The sequence below is a fragment of the Bos grunniens genome, chromosome 29, assembly GCF_055505025.1.
Source record: "Bos grunniens cultivar Pamir isolate PY7600 chromosome 29, Bosgru_T2T1.0, whole genome shotgun sequence".
NCBI classification, from domain to species: domain Eukaryota; kingdom Metazoa; phylum Chordata; class Mammalia; order Artiodactyla; family Bovidae; genus Bos; species Bos grunniens.
This window is the reverse complement of record NC_141193.1, coordinates 7,225,546-7,248,361: the sequence shown is the minus strand read 5'-3', so window position 1 is coordinate 7,248,361 and position 22,816 is coordinate 7,225,546. Positions and strand designations below refer to the sequence as shown.

The 22,816-nt window shown below is 61.3% G+C and overlaps 2 protein-coding genes and 1 long non-coding RNA gene across 10 annotated transcripts; 1 reads left to right on the top strand and 2 right to left on the bottom strand.

Moving 5' to 3' along the window:
- Positions 1–455: 455 nt before the first annotated feature.
- AP5B1 (adaptor related protein complex 5 subunit beta 1) lies at positions 456–13,022 on the bottom strand. Of its 2 annotated transcripts, none has more exons than XM_086384827.1 (3): positions 12,789–13,022; positions 3,181–3,348; positions 456–3,076 (listed from the first exon to the last, which is right to left on the bottom strand). In XM_086384827.1, exons 2-3 carry the CDS (start codon positions 3,328–3,330, stop codon positions 593–595), a joined length of 2,634 nt encoding a protein of 877 aa, XP_086240953.1. In that variant the 5' UTR covers positions 3,331–3,348; positions 12,789–13,022; the 3' UTR covers positions 456–592. The 2 variants fall into 2 exon arrangements, with proteins under 2 accessions (XP_086240953.1, XP_086240952.1); XM_086384826.1 differs by lacking the exon at positions 12,789–13,022 and adding an exon at positions 3,709–3,761.
- Positions 11,707–22,786, top strand: OVOL1 (ovo like transcriptional repressor 1). Of its 5 annotated transcripts, XM_086384833.1 has the most exons (5): positions 12,416–12,749; positions 13,222–13,237; positions 18,419–18,666; positions 20,326–20,515; positions 20,671–22,780. In XM_086384833.1, exons 1-5 carry the CDS (start codon positions 12,537–12,539, stop codon positions 20,964–20,966), a joined length of 963 nt encoding a protein of 320 aa, XP_086240959.1. In that variant the 5' UTR covers positions 12,416–12,536; the 3' UTR covers positions 20,967–22,780. The 5 variants fall into 5 exon arrangements, with proteins under 5 accessions (XP_086240955.1, XP_086240959.1, XP_086240957.1 ...); XM_086384829.1 differs by lacking the exons at positions 12,416–12,749; positions 13,222–13,237 and adding an exon at positions 11,707–12,122 and having other exon boundaries at positions 18,449–18,666; positions 20,671–22,786; XM_086384831.1 differs by lacking the exon at positions 12,416–12,749 and having other exon boundaries at positions 13,068–13,658; positions 18,449–18,666; positions 20,671–22,786.
- LOC147341870 (uncharacterized) lies at positions 13,688–17,017 on the bottom strand. Of its 3 annotated transcripts, none has more exons than XR_015157939.1 (4): positions 16,877–17,017; positions 16,526–16,605; positions 14,724–14,859; positions 13,688–14,023 (listed from the first exon to the last, which is right to left on the bottom strand). It is a non-coding gene; the product is annotated as an uncharacterized LOC147341870 (long non-coding RNA). The 3 variants fall into 3 exon arrangements; XR_015157941.1 differs by having other exon boundaries at positions 14,765–14,859; XR_015157940.1 differs by having other exon boundaries at positions 14,724–14,856.
- Positions 22,787–22,816: the final 30 nt, after the last annotated feature.

The window sequence follows — 22,816 nt, the reverse complement described above, 5'->3', positions numbered from 1 at the left end:
CTACCAGATCCTTCCGAGTTGGCTCCAATCAACACAGCCTAGGAACCCCTTCCCTAGGGCAGGGAGCACCAGGCTGCTGCAGCTTCCTCTCACTGCTTCTCCCATTGGCCCACCATCCCAGCTAAACTAAGCTCGGGGTGTAGGGATCTTGCAAAGCTCTGGAGTTGAAAAGCACTGGCTCACAGGTCAGGTCCAAGCTCAGCTTCATTTCCATTCCTAAGTTGCTGGGTGGTTGGGGCAAGGATTTTCCCTCTCTGGGAAGCAAAGATGTGGCTTTTTTTTTCTTCCACCTCCTGGGCAGGGATTCTAGACAATGCTAGGCATATCTGGGCAGGAAGGAAGGTTGATGTCCTGCAGTCTGGGGGTTTCATAGCTTGGAAGCTCTCCTAGAGCCTCTGATCCCCATCCCAGATGCCTGCCCCGAGTCAGGTCCCAAAAGGAAACAAACCAGTCAGTGCTGTTAGCAAATGTAATTTTTTGTGTGTTTTAAAGAAAGGAGCCACAGTGCTGTGTCCTGGTTCTCAGAAACCCTTCCTGGGCAAGAGCCTGCAAAGGGGGTTCCTGCACCCCCACCCCAGCCTGGCTCCGGGGCTCAGCCAGCCGCTGACAGCCCACGGAGGTAGTCCCCCGCCAGGGGCAGCACGGCCCAGTCGTCAGTCCGCAGGGCCACAGGCACTCCGTCCGCCTGGGCTGCCTCCAGCCGCAGCAGCAACCTCGAGTCCGGGGGCAGACGGATGGCTACAAGGTAGCTGACGGGGGGCTGGGCCACCACCACAAAGGGCTCCAGGTGGCGGGACACCAAGGCCTCCAGCCCCTCTGGCCCGAGAGGGCACCACAAGCGACTCTCGGTGCCCTTCGGTAGGCAGGAGTCCCAGAGCTCCTCAAAGAAGTCCAGCTGGGCCCCCTCGGGGGGCTGGGGGAAAGGCAGGAAGAGGTCAGCGAAGGCCACAAGCAGGGGTGGCAGGTGAGCATGGCAGGTGAGGCCACTGGGTGTGCTATACAGGGCACGCACAGCCAGTCTCGCAGGAGCCGGGCGTCGGGGCTGCAGAGGCAGGAGCAGAGGGCGGGTGGGGCGGCCGGGGCACAGGCAGGGCACGTGGACAGCCCCCAAGGGTGCGTAGAGCTGTCCTTCCACACGGAAGCGCAGCTCCAGAGAATACACTGGCTCCAGCACCTCCACCTGGAGCCGCAGCACCGGGACTGCGCCCTCGGCTCTGCGAGGACCCACACTTAGCCGAATCGGGGCAGGAGCCTCCTGCACCATCAGCGCTGCAGCAAAGCCCTGGTTCTCGGCCACCAGTGAGGAGGCCAGTGCGGGTGCAGCAAGGGAGGGCCCCAGGGCCACCCCCAGCTTGGGCCCTGCCAGGTGGGCCAGGAGGATGTAGTAGAGGCGCGCATGGTCCTGCCCATCAGGGTCCTCCAGTTGCCTGGCCAGCTCCTGCAGCAAATCCGCCAGGCCTCCCCCAACGCCTGCCCGCAGCAGGGCCCGGCAGACCCGCAGCAGGGCCTGCTGGAGGCCCCAGTCTGTGCAGTGGGCGGCTGCAGCCCGCAGAAAGCTGAGGGTGGCACTCTGGGCATCCCCGTCTGCCACCCTGGCCAGCATCTGCAGGTGCCAACGGAGGGCCTCCTCTCTGCCTGGCCTGGACACCACCTCCTGTCGCAAGGCCACCCTCAAGGGTTCCTGCAGCTCAGGGCCCACGTGATCCAAGAGATCTACGAAATGGGGAGCCAGTGCAGGCCGGGTTTGGTACAACTGGGCCAGTCCCTGGGTCAAAGGTATCAGTACCACAGGTTGCCCAGCCAGGCAGTGAGCAACTAGGTATGAGGCCTGGAAGCAGAGAGTAGCCAAGGCCCGGGGGCCACCGTCCAGGGCCGCCCTCTGCCGCAGGCCAGCCAGGAGCTCCTCCAGATAGTGCCGGGGACTCCGATCCTGGCCCTTTCCCTCCTTTTCCTCGTCTTCCACACAGAGCAGACACAGCAGGTGCAGGCGGGCCAGGAGGGCCATCGGCTCATGCAGGAGGCTGGGCAGGAGGCCACGGCAGAGCTGGGACCCCAACAACAGTGGGGCGGCCTCCTCCCCTGTGGGTCCTAGCGGCCAGTTCTCAGGGAAGTTCAAGAGACAGTGCAGGTAGAAGAGATGGGTGGGCAGCGGCAGGGCCGGGTGCTGAGCAGCCAAGGTGAGCCGGCGAAGCAGCAAGGCCTCGTCCTGGGCTGTGAACAGGGCCTCGCCGAAGGCCGCCTTCAGAGCCAGCACGGCGTGCAGCAGTGTCAGCTGGGCTGTGCCCAGCAGCCGTACCAGCTGTGGCTTGAAGAGCACTGGTGGCTGTCCCCGAAGACCCTGCAGGGCCCAGCCCAGGAGCCACAGAAGCTGGGCCTGGGCCACAGGAGTGAGCAGGTAGGAGGCGTCCAGAAGCTGGGCCACAGTGGCCCGCAGCTCCCGGGCCTCCTCAGGACTGAGCTCCAGCGCCGCAAGGCCACACTCGTCCTCCTCAGCCGCCGGCCAACTGGGTGCCTGGGGCTGAAGGTGGACCTCACCCTCCTCAGCTAGCATCCAGTTCCAGGGGCCACCCTCCATGGAAGACTCCCCAGCCGTGAGTAGGCCCTGCAGGCCAGCCCCGGCCCTGGCTTGTATCACCAAGGCGTTTCGCAGAGCAAGTGCCAGCAGCAGGCTGAGGGGCTGGGCCGGGCCCTCGCGTCCCAGCAGGGCCCGCAGCAGCCCCAGGCAGCCCCCCAGCAGCCCGGGCCGGCAGCTCTCCAGTTCCCGCAGGCACTCCCACGCTGTGGCCTGAAGGGGGCGCTGTTCCGAGGCAGGGCAGAAGCTTCGCCCCAGATCGCGACCCGAGGCCAAGCCCAGTAGCAGGGGCAGGAGCCGACCGGAGGCTCCCGAGGCGGGGTTCAGCGCACCTCCTGCCGCCAAGGCTGTGGTGGCCGCCAGCAGCAGGGGCCGCCGCAGAGCTGAGGGCCGCGGGGGTAGGAGGACCAGAGTGTCCAACAGAGACGTGGCGGCTGCTTCGGCTGCAGGGGCGTCCGGCCACAGCTGGTCTGGGTACTCCAAGCTCAGAGCCAGCAGGGCAACCTGGAGATGGGGGAGGGCGTGGGGTGGGCATCACGAAGTTGAGGGTCAGGACACGGTGGGCTGGGATAAACACCTGGGACCAGGGCTCGGGCAGGGGGGCCTACCTTCATCGGCTCGCTCAGCTTCTCACTCCTCAAGTCGCTCAGCAGGTCACGACCCAGATCCTCACCCTCGGGACCTGCCATGAAGGCGGACGGGCTGGCCCGGAAGGTGCCCAGGCGCTGGGCCCAGGTTTCCCGGCCGAGGGGCCCCATGGTCGGGCACACAGATCCCTGCAGAGAGAGGCGAGGGAGGAGGGTCAGACGTGCGGCCCAGGGCCGCGCAGGGGCCCCAGGGCCGCTAGAGGGCGCGCGAGCCGCTGCGCGGACCCCGAAGGGGCCGCCCTCAGACACCAGCGGGAACCCGGCACCCGGGTCCCGAGATGAAACCCAGAGGCTTCAGGGGTGACGCTGGGGCGGGCCGCCAGGGTCCCCGCGGGGTAAGAGCGCGGGGAGCAAGGGCGGGGGTGCCGGGCGGGCCGCTGGCGCGGGGTGCGTGCCGAGAGCTCATTAGGCCACCTGCCCGCAACCGGCACCGAAACCACAGCACCGCCCCGGCCCCCGGCGCCCGCGGTAACGGGCCAGCCCTCTCACCCTGCCTGACTCAGCTGACGCTGGCGCTAGGGCCGACCGGCTCCTTCCGGGCTGGCGGCACGGGGCGGGGCGCACGGCGCGTGGGCGGCCGAGACGGGGCGGGCCCCGCGCGGGGGCGGGGCCGTAACGGGGCCACCACCTCCCCCGCCCTCCCGGCCGGCAGGTGCCGACTCGCCGGTTTCGCTGGGGCTGAGTAACTGTCCCGCTCTGCGCAGGCCCCCCTTCCCCGAAACCGCCGCAGGCCCAGGCAGAGGCGGTGGAGTTGGGTGGGCCCGGGCTCCCGGTGCCCGGGTCCCCGTGGGCGCGCCGACTGCAGTCTCGGGGAGCTCAGGTGGCCAGCGGCCGGGGGCCCGCGCGCCTGCCGGGATGCCGAGAATGGCAACCCGCGCGCCCCGCGCCGGCGCCTGGGTGCAGCGCACCCTAGTCCAGCGCCCGCAGGCTCAGGGGGTGATGTGGATCATGAGTACTTGGGGCTCTCGGTGTGGCCGCTGGGGGGTGTGCGAGGTGCAGTCCCGGGCGGCCGCGGGCCTGGCGGAACCGGTCGGGCAGGCGCCGCAGGACTTGGCTTCGCTTCCCCGACGCCAGCCCCGGGCCCCCCACCCGCTCGGCTTGGGGGCGCGGAGCCGGCGCCGGAACGAGGCAGGCGGAAGCTGTTGACCTTTGCCGGAGGCCGTGCCGACGGTCGGCTAGGGTAAAGCTGGCGGGGCCAAGTCACCAGCTGCAATGAAGCAGGAAGACAACGGGATGCAGACGTGCGGACTGGCAAGGCCCGGCGGATCACGGGGCTCCTAGGACGCTTAGCACGGACCGGGAAACTGAGGCCTTACGCCGCAGATCTGGGGTCAAGCAGTGCCCGAGCCCAGTACCTTGACTTCCAGACGGCTGGACCAGGGCTTTTTGGGGGCACTCAGGAGGCTGAGCCGGGGGCTCACCTAGCAGCCTCTCCTGGGTCCGGGGTCCAGGCTGCAGAGGCCCCACTGACCGCCGGTTTCCAGGGCACAGAACCGCAGGTGTCCAGACCCCACACCCACAGCCCACCGGTCTGAGAAACGCCCCAGGCTCTAATTAGCCTGCTTTGAAGATGAAACAGGCCTGAGCCCCCATTCTAGCTGCCCCCAACTGGTTTCTCTCCTTGCCCCAGGCTTGGCAGGCCCCTCCCTATTCCCATCCCGCTGCCCTCCAGAGGAGAGGTGGTAGGGAGTGGTGGGGTAGAGAGCTGGAGAAGAGGCTTTCTGGGTGCCCAGGGTGCCAGGCAGATCCACCCCAAAGGACAAGTTCAGCTGGAAAACCTAGTCCCAGCTCCTCTAGGCCCCGGCTCCACAGTTGACTCATAGGCGGCAGCCCCACACTACTTCCCTCTAGGTGCCTCAGTTTCCCCACCTATAAAATGGGAGTGATGACTCCTGCCTGGGAGGCTGCAGGGTGGGGCTGTCGGCTAATTAAGTCTAAGATGAAAGAGGCCGGGATGACAGCAGCCCTGGGAGGGAAGGCAGCTTGGGGGTAACAAGGAGCCAGTCTGGTTTCCCTGTCTGAGGCCCAGAGGGTGCTGATAACTGCACATGCCCAGCCCTCACCACTTACAGGGAGGGAAGAATGATTATTAAGCCCCTTTTTACAGTGGAGGAGCCAGGCTTCAAAGGGTCAGGAAATAGGATGCTGGCTCTGGCCCCCGCTCTGCCTGACAGCCACCAGTCTTTCAAAGCCTTGGCTCCTTGGGGCCCAGGGTCTGGAGGGAGGGAGCTCCTGGCGCTGTGCTTCTGGGTACTATGGTGGGAGCACCTGCATGGATTCACGGAGGTGGGGACCTGAGGATGGGGTCCATTCACAGAGAAGGAAAGGGAGGCCCAGCCGGGTGTAGTCACTTGCTCAAAGTCACAGAGCTCCTAAAAGGTGGCGTCCAGCCTTCAGGCAACAGCCCTGTGCTACCCCTGACTTGGCCCGCCACTCAGGGCGGCTACTCTCCGCCTTCACCTGCCTGCCCAGGTGTCTGCTCCCATGGGAGGGGGCTGCTGGTACTGCCCCTGGCACAGGCCAGGCATTACACTGAGCTCAGTCCACCAGCACTGAATCTGCAGTCAGCAAGCCCACCCCTAAGAGTGACCTCCCAGCCCAGAGGCCCCGGGTGTGGGCTGCAGCAGGGAACTCCCCACTCCATCCCCCCACTCATTTCTTCTCTTTCTACTGTTTCCATCCTCCTCAGGGCAGCCCAGTTCTGGGGAGACATGAGACAGAAGGCTTAAAATAGGGAAAGTCCGTTTCCAGAGGGGTCCTGAGTCATGGTTTTCTCCTCTGTGAAATGGGAGATAACCCATCCTCACAGCCCTAGGACTAGCGATTCCGAAGCGCTTTAAAAAGAGCACATCGGGGAGCTTCAAAAGGGAGGGGATATGTGTATACCTATGGCTGATTCAGGAGAGGGCAATGGCACCCCACTCCAGTACTCTTGCCTGGAGAATCCCATGGACGGAGGAGCTTGGTAGGCTGCAGTCCATGGGGTCGATAAGAGTCGGACATGACTGAGCGACTTCACTTTCACTTTCATGCATTGGAGAAAGAAATGGCAACCTACTCCAGTGTTCTTGCCTGGAGAATCCCAGGGATGGGGAAGCCTGGTGGGCTGACGTCTATGGGGTCGCACAGAGTCGGACACGACTGAAGCAACTTAGCAGCAGCAGCATGGCTGATTCATGCTGAGGTTTGACAGAAAACAACAAAATTCTGTAAAGCAATTATCCTTCAGTTAAAAAATAAATAAAAACTTAAAAAACTATTTATGTAAAAAAAGAGCACATCAATTTGCAAATCCATAGAGAGCAGAGCCATGGGTACCAGGGGCTGGGGTGTGCAAGGAACGGACAGTGGCTGCTAACAGGTAGGGGGTTTCTTTAGGGGGTGATGAAAGTGTTTCTGAAGACAGTGGTGACGACTGCCCAGCTCTGTGCAGATACTAAAACCCACAGGGAATTCCCTGCTGGTCCAGTGGTAGGTCTCTGTGCTCTCACTGCTGAAGGTGCAGGTTTAATCCCTGCTGGGGGAACTAAGGTCCTACAAGCATGGCCAAGAACAAAACAAAACCCCACTCACTGACTTGTACACTTTGAAAGGGTGAATTTTATGGGTATGTGAACTATATCTAAATAAAGCTACTAAAAATGATGTTAAAAGAGGCCCCTCATGTACAGAACTTACACTGGGGGAGAATGGAACAGACAAGACAAATCAAAATTTCATGGAAAGAGATGCTACAAAAAAGAATAATAAAATAAGGTAATGGGACAGAAGTGACTGGTGGGACAAGGATTTAGCTGGGGCGCTCAGAGAGGCTTCTTAGAAGAGGGCATGTCTGGCTGAAACCTGAGTGAGCAGAGAGAGCCAGTCATCAAGTGGGGAAATGCCTTGGGGCAGAAGGAGCAGCGGAGGAGAGGCCTGAGCTGGGAACCAGCTTTGGCCAGTTCAGTGGCCAGAGAGCCAACAGCGTGGCGGGCACACAAGAGGCCAGCAGGGCCAGAGCACGCTGGGCCCCAAGGACTCCATTCAGTTCCCAAGGATCGGAGTGGGAAACACGGAGAGTGAGGTGTGGGCAGATTCCAGGTGCCCTGGAAACTGACAGGACAAAACTCAGCAAGCGATGGCAGCGTCGGTGCTGCACTTCATAGCTTGCCAGGGGCTTTGCAGCGTCCTCGGGGCTCCTGTCAAACAGGGCTGGAAAGGCCGCTATTTGAGCCAGGCAGAGGCCTCAGCGGCCCGAGCACCAGCAGTCTGCTTTAAGGCTGAGTCCATTCTCAAGAGCTGCTAGTCCCCCCGGCCAAAGCGAATCAGAAGCATCTCTTGACAGCAGGGTTGGAACTTGGAGCCCTCCGTACAGATGTGGCTTAGCCCAAGTCCCTGGCTGGGGCAGCCCGACTCCAGGACCAGTGTTCTGCCTGTTTTCTCAGCACAGCTTCTGGAAGCTCTTCCATCTCCAGCCACCATGCCTCTAAGCCTAAACCCCACCCTCACCCCCTCCCAGTTCCTCCCAGAAGCCTTCTCTGAGAACAGGAAGGGGTTAAAACTTCTCCATCCGACTCCTGCCCTGGCTCTCCCCAGAGCTGCTCAGGATGGGAACCAAGCACTGAAGATGGGTGCCAGCCACCAGTCTTTGGGGAGCATGGTCCTTACTTGCCTGTTGGGGTTCTGTCTCCTCACACCCCTGTCCACTGTACCAAAGAGACAGGTCTGCTGAGGACACTTGGAATCAGCACTCGTGGCTCGTTTTGCAGCCAGCCCAGGCCACCATCCCCTCCTGCTTGGACCATGACAGTGGCTTCCTCGCTGATCTCCCCACTGCCACCCTCAGCTCCCCTCCCCTGTCGATGCACTCCCTTCTCCCCATCACAGACCCCAAGGCTGCCCATCGCCCTGAGCCTCACATGACATGGCAGACCTGCCTCTCCAAGCTCAGACCTTACACCCTCCCATCCTCTCACGATCCAGCCACCCTTCAGTTCATCACACACAGACACCTCCTGTTCTGGGGCCATTGAGCCATCTGATCCATCTACACTTCATGCTCTTCCCTGCTCTGCACAGCTGGCTCCTACCTCGAATTCAGATCTCAGTGCCCCTTGCCTGTCACCTGAAATCAGTCCTGAATATTCACTGGAAGGACTGATGCTGAAGCTGAAGCTCCAATACTTTGGCCATCTGATTCGAAGGACTGGAAAAGACCCTGATGCCAGGCAAGACTGAAGGCAGGAGAAGGGGTGACAGAGGATGAGATGGTTGGATGGCATCACCAACTCGATGGACATGAGTTTGAGCAAGCTCTGGGAATTGGTGATGGACAGGGAAGCCTAGTGTGTTGCAGTCCGTGGGGTTGCAAAGAGTCAGACACAACTGAGTGACTGAACTGAACTGCCTGTCACCATCCACCACTAACGGAATGTCCTGCACCACACTAATCGTTTCCATCTTTGTTTGCCTTGCATCACAGGATACCCAGTGCTAGCATATAGTAGGTGTTCAATGAACATTTGTTGACTGAATTAAGGAAGGAGAGAGTGATATTGAACCGGTGCTGTATGAACAGAGCAGAAGGCACTTGCCCTTACGGAGCTCACAGTTCGGTGTTTACCCAAGTTCACATATACTGCCTAGTTCTAGATGAACTAGAACCAGAGCCCATGAACCAGAAGCCACACACTGACAGCCCATAGGTCAAATCCGCCCCACAAATGTATTTTATTTGACTCATTTCTTTTTCTTTTTTTAAGCTGAAGTCAATGTTTAAAAACTGGTAGGTTTCAAGGAATTCTCTGGCGGTTCAGTGGTTGGGACTCCAAGCTTTTGGTGTTGAGGGCCTGGGTTCGATCCCTGATTGGGGAACCAAGATCCTGCAAGCCACACAGTGAAGCCATAAGTAAATGATAAAAACTGGTAGATTTCACACACAAATTTCGATTTCCAGTTCCCAAATGGACGGAAGTGGCACCACTGGGTCTCTGTGCTTGAACGACATGCTTGCCACTGGCACTGTAGACAGTCACATTCTCCATGGCGCCCTCAGTTTCAGAGAGCTGCCTTTTGTCACTGAACTGACATTATAGTTTTCCTTATGATAATAATAATAATAAAAAAAGTCAGCTCTGCATTTATGCCTCTAGCAAAAGTTGGAACAGGAAAGGCTGTGTCACACGAGTCAAGAAACATAGGCTAGGGGCTTCCCTGGTGGTTCAGTGGTGAAGAATCTGCCTGCCAGTGGAACACTGATCCACGATCCAGGAAGATCCCATATGCCATGGAGCAACTAAGCCCGTGGGCCGCAACTATTGAGCCTGTGCTCTAGAGCCTGGGACCCGCAGCTACTAAGCCCACGTGCAGCAACTACTGAAGCCCGAGCACCTAGAGCCCGTGCTCCACAACAAGAAAAGCCACAACGAAAAGCCCGAGCAGCAACAAAGACCCAGCACTGCCAATAAATAAAGCATTTTTTTTAAAAAACAAACATACGCTATTCATCCATTCAATAAACATTCATTGACACCCACTATGTGCCAGGCACTGTTACAGATGCTATAGATACAGCGTGGACAACACAGACAAATCTCTCTCCTTCGCGGGGCCTCATTCTATACACTGGGTACACTGGAGAACTTTCTTTCCACAAGTGAAGACATCTGAGTTCTTTCCCCATAAAAAGGACTGCCCGTGTCCAGCATTATCCATGAAGACTTCATCAGAGTTTCCACGAAGTCCCTACTGTGTCCCAGCTCCTGTCAAGGTCTGGTACAACCAGGGTGCTCAATAAACATTTATCGGATGTCTGAGAGTTCAGGGTAAGAGTTGACAAGGTAAGTGTGGGCTGTGGGAGGCAGAGTCTTGGGAAAGGAAGGGGAAGGGGGCGAACATTAATGCCCCTGCCAGATCTCACACCATCCTCAACAGGGCCCCAGGACTTAGACAAGGGATTCTCAGGTCACAGACAATACAGGCTGGAAAGGAAAGCTCCTCCGCAGGCCAGACTCCCGGGTTCCAGGAAGATGTAGAGGAGGAGGCCCATCTGGCCCCTAAGTCCACCCTTTCCCCACCCACCCAGGGTGTGTGCCACAGAAGTTCTGTGGGGGGATGTTAAGGGCCTCTGGAACCTCCCTCTTAAAAAACTACCTTCTTTCACTACATGCCTGAAAGTCCACCATAGGCAGGCTGCTCCTTTTCTGACTCCTGACTTTTGAACTGTGTGAATTCATTTATCAGATTCATTTCCTCCTAATCTGTTTCAGCAAACATTTAATATGTGAGAAAGGTGTGTGTTGTGTAGCCGGGACTCTGAAATATTAGTTTATTTTACATGGCGGAAGCGAGGGGAGCTAAAAGAGGAAGGGGTCCCATCCCCTGCCCTTACTGGTCAGCTGGTAAGAGAAGCCCAGTGGCGCAAGCGTCACAGTTACTGTGCCTCACGGAGGCCACCAGGTGCTTCTGAGGAGGGCGGGGGGCTCCCTCCAGGAGGCTGGGCCTGGGGCCTGGGCAGGGCATGGTGAATGGTTGGAGTGAGGGTCCCAAGCTGAACCTGAGCCCTGGGTAGGACACAAGCTCTTTGCCTGCCGTGGCTGCAGCCAGGCGAAGGAAGCTGGTCCTCCACCATCCGCTCCCCTCCAGTCTTGCTGCACCCGAAATCGGGCCATCTGGGACAAAGACGAGGGCTTTGGGGGTGGGGCGCGGGGTAAGCCCCAATGGCTAAGGCGCTGGGGTCTTTCGGGAAGGCGGCGGACTCAGAGCGCTTTAAACGACCCTTCCTCCACGAAGCCTTCCACGCCTGCCCGGCGGAAAGGCGGGCTCTCGGCGGCCCCGGGCCCGGCGGGTTCTCTCCGCTTTGTATTGCGGCCGGCGCGGCCTGGCCTGCGGGTCCACCCGCCTGCGCGTTCCTGCGGCCCCGCGTGCCATTCCGCACGGAGCCGGCGACCAGCCAACACCTCTGGGCTGAGCCACGAATTGCTCAGCCAGGCCTTTGAGACCCGGGGCCGCCTGGGCCCAGGCCCGGTTCAACAAGTGTGGGCCGGGCCGCCCAGTCTCGCCCGACGGCTTCGCGCCTCCCCAGGCGCCCGGGGCGCGCCGGGCCTCGTCGGGCGAGTTTCACTTCATCACCCGTGGAGCGTGCGAGCGCCGGATAACGTTGCCCCTTCCCCTTCCTCCCCTGCTCGTCGGCTCTCTCTCCGAAACTCCGGTTGGCGAACGCTAGCCCTCCCGCTGGGCGGCAACCGGGCCGGCCCGGCAGCCGGGTGCCCTGCTCCCGCCCCCGCCCGGCCACCCCGCCCAGGCCGCGAGGCCACCTCACCGGCAGCGGAATGGAAACCGGTTCGACAGGTAACAAATAGGTGGGTTGTCACCGTTATTTCCCAACGCATGCGCCGTCGCTCCCCGGGCCACTCCAAGCTAATTAGCTCCGATCACCCCCTCCCCGCCCCAGCCACCAACACACACCGCCGCGAGCCAATAAAGCGTGAACCCGTCCGGCCGGCTAGCACTTTAAGACTCCGCGAGCGGCCGCGAGGGACGCCAGTCGCGCCGGGAGACGCTTCCCCGCCGGCCGCTGCACCTGGCTGCAGGGGACCTCATTGGGACCGGAGGACGCAACAGCTCCGCCGAGCAGAAACGGGCGCGCGCCGTCCCGGGCACGGCCTCCTGGAGGAACGCGAGGCGCTTTGGTTACTTCTTCTCCGACCTACTCGCCTCCCCACCCCGGCCACCCCCCGCCCGCCTCCAGCCCGGCCTGGGAAAGGTGGGACGACTCCGGCTCTAGTTGCGGAAGCGGCCCGTGCCGCGCGAGGAGGGTTCGAAGATGCCCCGCGCGTTTCTGGTGAAGAAGCCGTGCGTCTCCACGTGCAAGAGGAACTGGAGCGAGCTCCCCGACGAGGAGCGCGGCGAAATCTACGTGCCAGGTGAGGCGCTCGGCCAGCGCGCCCCGAGCCCCGCGCCGCTGAGAGGACGCCGGGCCCCGTCGAGCGGGCGGCGTGCGGGGCGCCGTGGCGCAGAGCCCGGCGGCCGGCGCAGCAGCGGCGCCCGATTTAATGTTTAAGCGGCCGCGGCCCCGTTAGCCCGCGCGGGCGCGGCCGACCCCGGGCGCAGGGGGGAGGGGAGGGGAGGGGAGGGCGGGCGGAAGGAGCGGCCATGTAGGGGCGGGGGTGGGCGCGGGGGGACAGCGGTTCCCAGGCTCCGGCGGGGGCGCACGGGCCCGCGTGGGGCCGCCCTCCCCTCCACCGGCCCGAGCCGCGGCGCAGGGGAGGCAACGGGGTGTGTCACCGCCCCGGCGACCCTCCACTCTCGCGTCGTAAATCCAGAAAGCCGGGGCTTTTATGAGGCGGGCGGAGGGCACTGGAGCGGTGTCACTTTGGGGGAGCCGGGAGCGAGCTGGAGTTTGGGCTGAGGTTTGTGCAAAATGGAAGAGAAGACCCAGAGCGTTAGGCCACCTTCATTGCTCTCTCCGTTTCCCCCACAACGCGGGTGGCCAGAAGGTCCCCGTGGGGGTCGGGCAGGCAGGGAGCCCGCAGCCGTGGGGAACGCCAGACGCGACCAGCCCTTAAGACAAAGGTGGGATCGGGTCTCACCTCGGTTAGAAACGCGCCTCCTTCAGGCTCGAAGAGGAGGACACCAGTGAGCTGAAGGGGGGTTTAAAGAACCCATCCCACAGCCAGGGACCAGCCTGGGGGAAGCTGGGGCAGCCAGTTTATTTTCGGAAGACGCCTTGACAGCGTCGGAGTCAACTTGGAATGAGTAACCCCAGTTGTTTCTTGCCCCGGCGGCATCTTCCTTGTTAGCCTTCTGTCCGCCCCACCCCCAACAGAATCTTTGGTCGGGAGCGAGCCGGTTTCCTTCGGAACTCCCCCTCCCCAGGCCTGGGGGGTGGGGCGAGGGATGCGCTGAACACTCTGCCCAGCGCCTCCAAGGGGGGAGAGGTTGTAATTAACCAACCGACTTTGACCCTTGATCTGCAGGCTCCCCGGCACCGCCCCAGGCCTTGTAGGCAAGTGGCGAAATGAGGGCGGTGAGGGGCCCTGTGAGGGCTCTTGCCTCAGTTTCTCTCCTGAATGCACGGTTGGAGACAGTGAGTGGAGCGGTGGCCTGACCGATATCAGGATCCTATGGCCTAGGGTGCTGGCAGGGTGTTTCACAGCTGAGCCTTGTCTCAAGCTCCTTGGCCCCTGTCTACAGCCTCCTTAAGACGAGGGAATGTTCCAAGCCCTGATGATCCCAGTGGGGAAACTGAGACATCAAGGGAAGTGAGCAGGCCCAGGATTCTCTGTGCGGTTTCTAGCTTCTCCAAGTTCCCCAGGGAGTTGATGCTGTTTCAGGTCCGGAAGGGGTGAGGGTGAGGGCCAGGGCCCCCTTCCTTGCTCCTGCTCCTCCCTCACCTGTGTTTGACTTGCTGCTTAGCTGCTCCTTGGGATCTGATAAACCGAACTTGGACTGTGTTAAAGGTGAGCGGAGCCTTGCTGGAGACTCAGTGTGCTGTTATTTTTAGTTTTATTTCACATCCCAATCAGTAACAGGTCATGTGTTGACTTTTACAAAGGACAAAGAAATTCCGCTTGTTCAAATCATTGGCCGCCTTGTGTCCTAGTGGTTTTCCCCACTGCAGTTCTGGCGGCTGTGGTGGGAGTGGCGGGGGGTGGGGGGTACCTACACCCAGGGGCAGGCCCAGCAGGTGCGGAGGAGGGCATCTGGATGTGTGCCACCTGCTGCTGCTGTCCAGGTGAGGGGAGCTGCTCAGCCTGCAGGACCACCCTGGACGTAGGGTGGGGTCTGACCTGTAGATGCAGGTGAGAATTTGCCAGGCACAGTCCTGTGGGGTCAAGCAAAGAGCAGAAGTCAAAGAACTGACTTTTGTCCCTCAAAGCCATGTGGCCCACTAGCAAGTTTTCCCACAGTTTTTGGAAATGAGAAAGCGAATGTTCTCGGGCTACGCTCGGGCGCCTCAGATGGCTGGAGAGTGGGGAGTGTGTTTTGTGGTGGCCTGTCCCCTGACTGGGCCATTCCATCACCAGCGGACCGTGACCCCAGGAGCCGGCTGGGCACGTTTCCTTCACCCCACCCCACAGACTCAGCACGTTGTGACCAGCTAAGCATTGACCCCGTCCGGTCCCCCGGGAGAGGCACTGGGAGGGCAGGGGAATGAAGCGTTTGAGGTCTGACCTTCCCACCCCAGACCTCTGAGACCCTCAGAGCAGCAAAGAATGCCTGGAAAGAAGGGCTTTACTGACTGAAGGGTCTGGCCCCTGGCCTGGCAGGTCTGACTCCAGGGCCCCAGCCTCTTCTCTAAGGCACAGTTCTAGAGGTTTCCCACCCTCAGTCCCCTGGCGTCAATCTCCCCCGAAAGCTGAGGGAAAGGCCCACAGGTGGGCACAGGGGCTGGAAGGCTGTGGGGTGGGAGACGGTGCCACTCCTGCTGGGAGCATTGAAAGGGCTCATGGTTAAGAAGCCCCCTCTTTGGGCTCCCCTGGCCCCCATCTCCCTGGCATTTCTCCTGTTGTGTCAGTACTGACTGTGAGAGGGCTGCTGGTTTCTTGAGGATGAACTCAGGCACCTGTACCCAGGAGCTAAATTCCATCTCCTGGACCAAAGAGGAAGCTCCAGGAACAGACAGGAACGCGGATGAAGCGGGGGTCCTCCTGGCCCCTGCTGAGAGAAATAGGCAAAGGCTGGGAAGGCCCTGGAGGGGCAGACCGAGTCTGGAAGCTGAAGCACACGCGCCAGCCATGAGCGTCCCGGGGCCTCTCCCCTCTCCCTAGCTTGGGACACAGCGTCTGTGGGCCCTTCTGCCAGTTCCCCAGCACGTGCCCTCCCCAGGGAGGCAGCCAGGCTGAGGTGGGGGGGCCTGGAGGCCGTGCGGGTTGCTGGGCAGCTCTCTTTCCGGGCCAGCGGAGATAGGAAGGCTGAGAAAGTCAGCTTGGGGCCCCAGCGTACCCATGTGGGGGTGGGACGGAGTGGAGCTGGGGTGCGATTATGCCTCTGCTGGTAATTATTCTAATTCCTGGGAAGGGTTGGCAGTGAGGTCTCCGTGCAGCAAGGCTGGGAAGGTAGGCAGCCAGCCCACGGGTGGGAAGGGTGGGCTCGGTGGGCTTCCTGGCTGTCCCATGGGGTGCTGTCACCCAAGCTGCCCTTGCTCTTTGTCCCTCGCTTGGGTGACCTGAGGCAGAATCCTGCCAGACTGTTTGTCCCAGAAAGAGAGCAGGTGAGGACGAGTCCTCTGGGCACAGGGAGGACAGGAGCAGAGTGTGGCCATTGTTGACGTCAGGCTTCCTCTTTAACTCTGTTCACTCTCAGCCGGGGTTGCGTGGCCTCCCACAGGGGGCTCCCCGTGCTGCCCCGGGAGGGAAGGTGGGCAGCACGCAAATGCTGCCCAGTCCCGCGGTGTCTGCCCGGGAGTGAGGGCTGGGGTGCGCCGGGTGACCTGCACTGTGGACTCCGTATTAAAAACGGTTGGCGGAGGGGGAAGGTCCCGCCTGAGGGGAACACTTGGCGTTCACAGGATGGGAACCACGGGCTGAGAGACGGGCCCGTTGTGTTTGCAGGGCTGCCCACTTCGGGCAGTTGGTTTCACTGGCTTCCTTTGAGGCCCTGCTAGCTGACCTGGGGGCGGGAGGAGATGGGTGCGGGAACCCTGCCCTTCCTGATGAGGGTGCAAGGCCGCCTGACAGCCAGGGCTGTGCTGACACTTGGGGCTCCCTCCGCCCCGATTCAGGGCTGAGCTGAGCCCCGACCCGCTCCCAGGTCGGCGCAGCCCCAGCCTCTGGGAGGCGGAGGCTGGGTGTCCTCACGCCTCCTTCAGCTGCTCTGCCCAGAGAGCCTGGCCCTGGCCTGAGGCCTTGGATGGGGAGGACCCAGCACCCTGTCTGGTATTTGGGCCAGGAGCTTGAGGGACTTGCTGAAGGCCGAGGAGCAGGGAGAAGGCCTTTTGGGGGGGTAGAGGGAGCTGCTCTGAACCCCTCATCCAGGTGGAGGCAAGCTGGGCAGACAGAAGGAAAGCCCTCAAACCCCTGAGGCTGCGGGGAGAGGGCCCAGCTGGCGCGGCCTGGCCACGCTCCTCAGCCGTGGGCGGGCGAAGAGTAGCCACAGCGGCCGCCACCTTGCCGGAAATGTCTAATTAGGGGACAGAGAGCAGCACCGGCAGGACCCAACCAGTTCTGCTTCCTGCGACTCGGTGACACCCAGCCAGAGGAGCGGCACGCGGGCGAGCACTCCCTGTGCGTGCGGCGGTGGCGGGGACACGCTCCTGGAGGTGGCAGGAAGACAGGTTTGGCGGGGCGGGTGGGAGGAGGTGAGCACCCCACCCTGATGGCCTCACCTGCCCCTGGCGCGGGGTAGAAGCAGCGTGGAAGCAGGCCAGGTGTCCCTGGCTCCCCAGCACCGTCATTTCGGGGGTTTCTGTGGAATGAGAGAGGCAGGCACTGGTCCCTCCCCAAACGGGCTGAGATCTCAGAACCCTGGCCTCGGACACCACCCCCCAACCCTGGTGGAGCAAGGGAGCCAAGAGTGACGACTCACTGGGGTGCAAGCCAGTTAAGCCTTGCCTGCTGTCACGCCTCCGTCTACTGCTCCGTGTGCAGGCGGTGTGGCCCAGCTCCAGTGCTGGGGAGCCTCGCTCATGCTACCCGATACTGAAAGAGAGAGAGTAGAGGTTCCCATTTATCCCTACCTGGATTGAGAAATGGAAATTGTCATCCAGCTTTGAATTCCCAGGCAGGATCTCCAACAGCCGTGTAAGCTGGCATCAGCTGAAGCTGCCAGCTCTCAGACACGCCCGCCCTCAGCAGCCCCCGTCCCTGTGGGAAAACTGGAGGGACCCCCGAGAGCTCCGGCCTGACGTCCAGCCGCCCAGGGCTTGGAGAGAGGCCAGGCCAGGGCCAGGCGCTGGTGAATCAACTCCCAGAATGAGGTGGCTCATTAGAATCCCCGAACGGACAGACAGACGGCGCCAGTGCCAGCCGAACGGGTTTGGGTGTCGGGCAAGCACATTCTTCCCCCGTCAGACCTTTGTTGTGCTTTGAGGGGGCGAGAGCCGGGGCCTCTCCCGAAACTGGGGTGCCTCCACAGCTGCCTCTCTTCCATCAGTGTGTCCTCCGCCCCCTCGGGTCCCGGCCCTCCGCCTCCAGCCTCACCCGCTGCGTCCTGTCTTACCGGCCAGGGGGCAGCGGCGCAGGGGTCTGTTCATGGTTCTGAAACCCTAAGTCCACTTCCCGAGTCCCCTCCCGGAAGCCCACTCATCCTTTCCTCCCTGTGCCCCTCTTGAGTTTTCCTTCTGAGGCTTGGAGAATGTTCCTGGCTTAGCCTCTCTGGGGGAAAAACACTAAGTTGAAACATTAGATTGTTTGCCTTGGCTCTGGGGGGTGTGAGACTCGTCTCTTCTTTGTCACTCGGGAGACCTCCCCGCCTCTCTAGTTGGGACGGGGTCCAAGCCCCCGTGTGTGAGGTGTCTGCTCGCTGTCGCTGGTGTCACTACCCGGGGGGAGCCCAAGCCCTCTAGGCGCCACCGTGAACTGAGCTTGGAGCGGTGAGGAGCGGTCCCTGCTGCGGGGGAGGCTTGCGTCACAGGCAGGCAGGCTGCCCAGGAGACTGTTAGGCCACATCCACCTGTTGCTCCCTGACCTCCTCCCTGCTCTGCCCCACCCACCTGTCTGCCTGCCAGGCTCGGCCCACAGGAGTGGGGAGCCTGGAGCCCCAAACAGCCGCAGTGTCCGGGACAGACCGGCCTGAAGGAGGGAGGGGTTAGGACCACCCCGTTCCCCACAACCAGCGGCTGAATCTGCCTGGAGGAGAGTCCCTGAGTGGCCCTGACCACCAGGACCCTTCTGGGGCCGCGATGAGTCCCGGGACCCCGGGCTTCCCATGGTGCCCTTTGTCCCTGTGGGAGCGTGGATGAGGCCTGGAATCCAGGGGGACTGGCCCAGGTGGAGCCAGCAGACAACTCAGGAGGAATAATTGGTAGCGCAGGTTCGGTCCTCCCAGTTCCGCTAAGACACAAATTACTCAGTGGGCAGGCCTGTGGGCCGTGGCGCTTGGCTGGCGTCACCTGTAATTACCTTAATGGGGTGGGAGGGAGGTGCGGCGGGCAGTGGGCTGGGGGCAGCCCTGCTCTGCCACATGCCTGCGAGGGGCGGGACAGTGGCTCGCGGTTCCAGCCAGCTCACTGCCAGGGAGCCCTCCTGAAACCCCACAGAGTCCCCTTTTCTCTTCCAAGCCCTTCACCTGGCTGCTCTTCTTTTCACAGTCAGCCTGGGCTTCTGTCCGCCACAGCCCTACCAGGAACCAGAGCCATCGGTGGCCGAACCCCCTTCTTGCCCCCTGGCTTTGGACATGAGCCTTCGGAACTCCAGCTATAGCGTGACCCCCGGGCCCTGCGTGGTGGCCCAGCTGCCCTCCGAAGACATGAGCCGTCTGGCAGGCCCGCAGAGCAGAGACCACGGCTTTCTGCGCACCAAGATGAAGGTACTGACCCTCACAGTGTCCCTGAGGCCCAGCGCACGTGGGTCCACATGGGTCCCACCCACGAGATGTGGCCCAAATGAGATTAGGCAGACTGGCTTTGGATCTGGGTCCATATTTCTACAGATGTGAACCTCCCTGGGGCATAGACAGGGTGGGAAAGAAAAGTGAGTCTGAAGTGAGAATGCCATGCATTGGGGAGAAGCAGTAGGGTTCAAGAGATGTCCAGCCCTTTGGAGTCCTTTGTGGGGGTTGTTTAGTTTTGTTTCTGGCCTTGAGGGGAGGCAGCCCTTACACAGAAGTCCTTGGAAGAGCGGGGAGGCGTGAGCCTGGCTCTGCGCCTTGGCCTGGCCTGCGTCTCCGCTGCCTCAAGAGTGAGGTCTAGGGTCTGCCCAGTGGTCAGCTGTCCCCTGAGGCGTGTGCCCAGCAGTCTCTGCCTCGCCTAAGTGTACGCTTCCGACCCAGGGCCTTGCATCTGGGGCGGGGCCTGGTGAGCCCCAGTTCAGCAGCCGAGGCAGGAAGAAGCACAGGGTGGCGGAAACGGCCCTGCTTTCCAGGAGCACGAGGCCTGCATTCCTGAAAGTGCTGGAACCTGGAAGCAGCTGCCAGTGGTGATCTAGTGGAAGGGCTCTCACGGAGCTTCCTGTGAGCCAAGGGACTGGAGAAAACTGGCAGGGAAAGGCTGCTCCTCCTCTCTCACCCGTGGAGGCCAGGTGTTGTAACCTGCCGGGCATCACCAGGAAATGCGCTGGGCGGCTGACAGGGGAGCTGACACGGCGCCCCGATCCCCAAGGGCCTCTCCTCCCAGCCCTTGAGCCCCAGCAGCTAGGGAGCACGTGGAGGGAAAGCAGAGGGCACGGGACCGTAGACGAGCCAGAGAAGTGAGTCCTGACCCCAAACAGCTTGCTCAGTGAGCAACACAGCCTCTACCCAGTGCCAAGGGCAGCGCAGGGCCAGGCGGTATGGGTGATGGGGGGGCCCCTTGGGCCCGGGGAGCTCAGGTGGCGTCGCCAGCGACGAGGCCACCACGAAGCACAAGCAGCCTCTGAGCGTTCAGAGCTAGGGCCTGGAGCCCACGTCTCCATTCCTGAACAGACCTGAGGTGTTGCACGGTTACCCTGAATATGAAAAACCTTTATAAAGAGAATCATCAGGGTGGCAAAGGGACTCAGACTAGACCATGTCAGGCTCAAGAAAGGCCGGGGCTGGGCTGGCCTGTGAGGCGAGGCAGCTCCGGGCCCCCAGCGGTGGCCTCAGCCTCGGAGGGCGGCGCGGAGACCAGGACCGCGTGTGGAGCCTTCCCCGTCCTGAGGCGCAGACTGAGAACTGAGCAGCAGCTAGAGGACGCCCAGGCTCAGCGAAGCGGGGCTTTCTGCCAGGGAGAGTTGCCCTCTTTCTGTCGGGAGCTGGCCGGCTGTCTTTAGTGACGGCAAAGAAGGGCCTCGCAGAGGGACTCAGGAGCCCAACAGGAGGCTGACCGAGGACCCAAGGAGGCTTCCGGCCCCACCACCCCATCTCCGGGAGCCAGCGGCCCAGAGGTGTGGCCCCTGGGTGGGCAGCGCCCCTCCTCGGGGCTGGGGGCTGGCACAGTGCATCTTCCCCATCTGCCACCTGCAGCCCCAGCTCCTGGGTGTCTATCACACACACCGCCCTCGCCCACAGGTGACACTGGGGGATGGTCCCAGTGGAGACCTCTTCACCTGCCACATCTGCCAGAAGGCCTTCACCTACCAGCGCATGCTGAACCGCCACATGAAGTGCCACAATGACGTCAAGAGGCACCTCTGCACCTACTGCGGGAAGGGCTTCAACGACACCTTCGACCTCAAGAGGCATGTGCGCACCCACACAGGTGAGAGGGCCCGCCCAGCGCGAGGCCCAGCAGCTGCACGGCCATGGCGGGGGGCCGGGGCGTTCGGGGCGGACTTCCTCGTCCCCTCTGTCAGGCCGCTGGGACTCCTGTGCCCCAGAGCTGGGTCCCTGACGCCCGCGCTACCCTCCCCGCAGGCGTGCGGCCCTACAAGTGCAGCCTGTGTGACAAGGCCTTCACGCAGCGCTGCTCTCTGGAGTCCCACCTCAAGAAGATCCACGGTGTGCAGCAGAAGTACGCGTACAAGGAGCGGCGGGCCAAGCTGTACGTGTGCGAGGAGTGCGGCTGCACGTCCGAGAGCCAGGAGGGCCATGTCCTCCACCTCAAGGAGCACCATCCCGACAGCCCACTGCTGCGCAAGACCTCCAAGAAGGTGGCCGTGGCCCTGCAGAACACCGTCACCTCCCTGCTGCAGGGCGCCCACCACGTCTGAGCAGTGACGCCCCGAGAGGGTGGGGGCCGCCTCCTCGCTGCCCCGCCAGCCCGCCCTCTGCGGCTTCCTGCCGGAGCACCCGAGGACAGGCCTGGAGCTGGCCACGCGTGCTTGCTCAGGCTAGCGCTACTGACCTCTGTTTGTATTTGCACTGGTGTCTTTGAGCAGAGGCCACTCTGAGCCTGGGCAGATGTGTGGGGCAGGGCGAGGCCAGGACTGCCTTCCTTGTGGAGCAGCTGAGTCCAGAGATAGGACTTCCTTCCCAGATGAGGTATGGGAAGGTGATTCTCTCATCCCTCGCTTCTGCAGCCCCGGGGCAGGGGCAGCTGGTTCCCCGTGGATGGCAGTCGGGTGCCCTGACAAAGGACACCCCGGTAAACGCCAGCGGTGGAGGAGCTGGCTTTGGCCCACTCGGCTGTGTTCCTCTTGCTCAGGGCTGCAGGGCTCTGCTCGTTGACAGGGAGATGCACGCGCGTGTGCACAGCCGTGGACGTGCGTACACAGGAGGCCTTGCCACGTATCACCTCATTTTTAAGAAATCAACTACTGGTGCCAAGGAGGTTTTATTTCTTTTTTAAAAAGATGACAAGTGTACAGATATTAATATATTTTTGGTGCCGATGGCGACTGCTTTTGAGAGAGGATGGAGCTGAATTTCTCCTCCCCGCGCGGTTGTGTTTATCCTGGACATTTCACACCGCCCCTGTGCCTCGGCTGTGGGGTGGCTGCCCTCCCGCACCCTCGTCTTTCCCCAGATATTTAATCGAAGACTTCCCTCCAGCCCTGGGGGAGGGTGCACTGCGCCCCGTTCTCTCCTCCTGATGGGACAGCCCGTCACAGCTTCTGCTCTTCCCTCCTTATAATTCGGCCTTCCTGCATCCTTTCAAGGCCAGCCTCCGGGTGACCGAGAGCCCTCTGGCCTCCTGATGACAGACCATGGGTGGAACAACTCACCATTCCAGAGGCCGAGGGTTTGTCTGGCTGGGGTCGTGGGGCTAAGGCCAGTGGTGGGGTTGTGAGTCTGTGATGCGCCCAGGGGCCCACCGCTGGCAGTAACAGGAAGAGTGCAGGGCCAGGCTGCGAGGCCTGCCTTTTCCTGGCTGAGTCAAAACCCTAGGACAGGAGCAAAAACATGGGACAGAGTAATAACCAAACACATCAGAAGCTTCTGGAGGGAGGACAGTATGAGATGGTTAACTGGTTATCTTTGTAGCCTTTTTGCTGTTTTTCTAACGGCAGGGTTGGCCCTTGAGCCCCTGAGGAGGGAGCCACCCCTGCATTAGAAGGACTCCGTTAGAAGGACTCGGCCAGGCTCCCCTGGCTTTAGCCGGGTTTCCTACTAAGAACAGGAAAGGGCTGTGGGTCAAAAGGGAGAGACAGGCAGGGGCTGGAGCTAGTCTGCCAAAGAGTGAGAAGGCAAACTCGAAAGAGAACACAGAGCAGGTGGAGTCGCCCTGCAAAGCCAAAGCCCAGGTGGCCCCAGTCTTGGCCTCTCCTGCAGCATCCACCCAGCCTGGGATGCGGGAGGGGGCCTTCTCTGACACAGCTCGGAATGTGTGTGGATGGTTTTGGAAGAGTCTTGCTTCATTTTACTCTAGAGCCTGCAAGAGCTGCTGTATTCTGGAAGTTGTAATGTATAAAATAACTTTCTCTGGAAGTTCTGTCTTGTTTACATGTCTGGATCCCTGTGTTTGTTGCCTGGTCATTGTTCATCTCTGTGTTCCTTGCCTCTCCAAGGAAGTTGCAAAGCTCTGTGTTGTCTGTTTTATTTTATAACTTTCCCCTCAGCTAGCAAAATAAAAGAACTGTCATTTTCTGTGTTTCAGTGTTTTTGTTTTATAGGCCTTTTT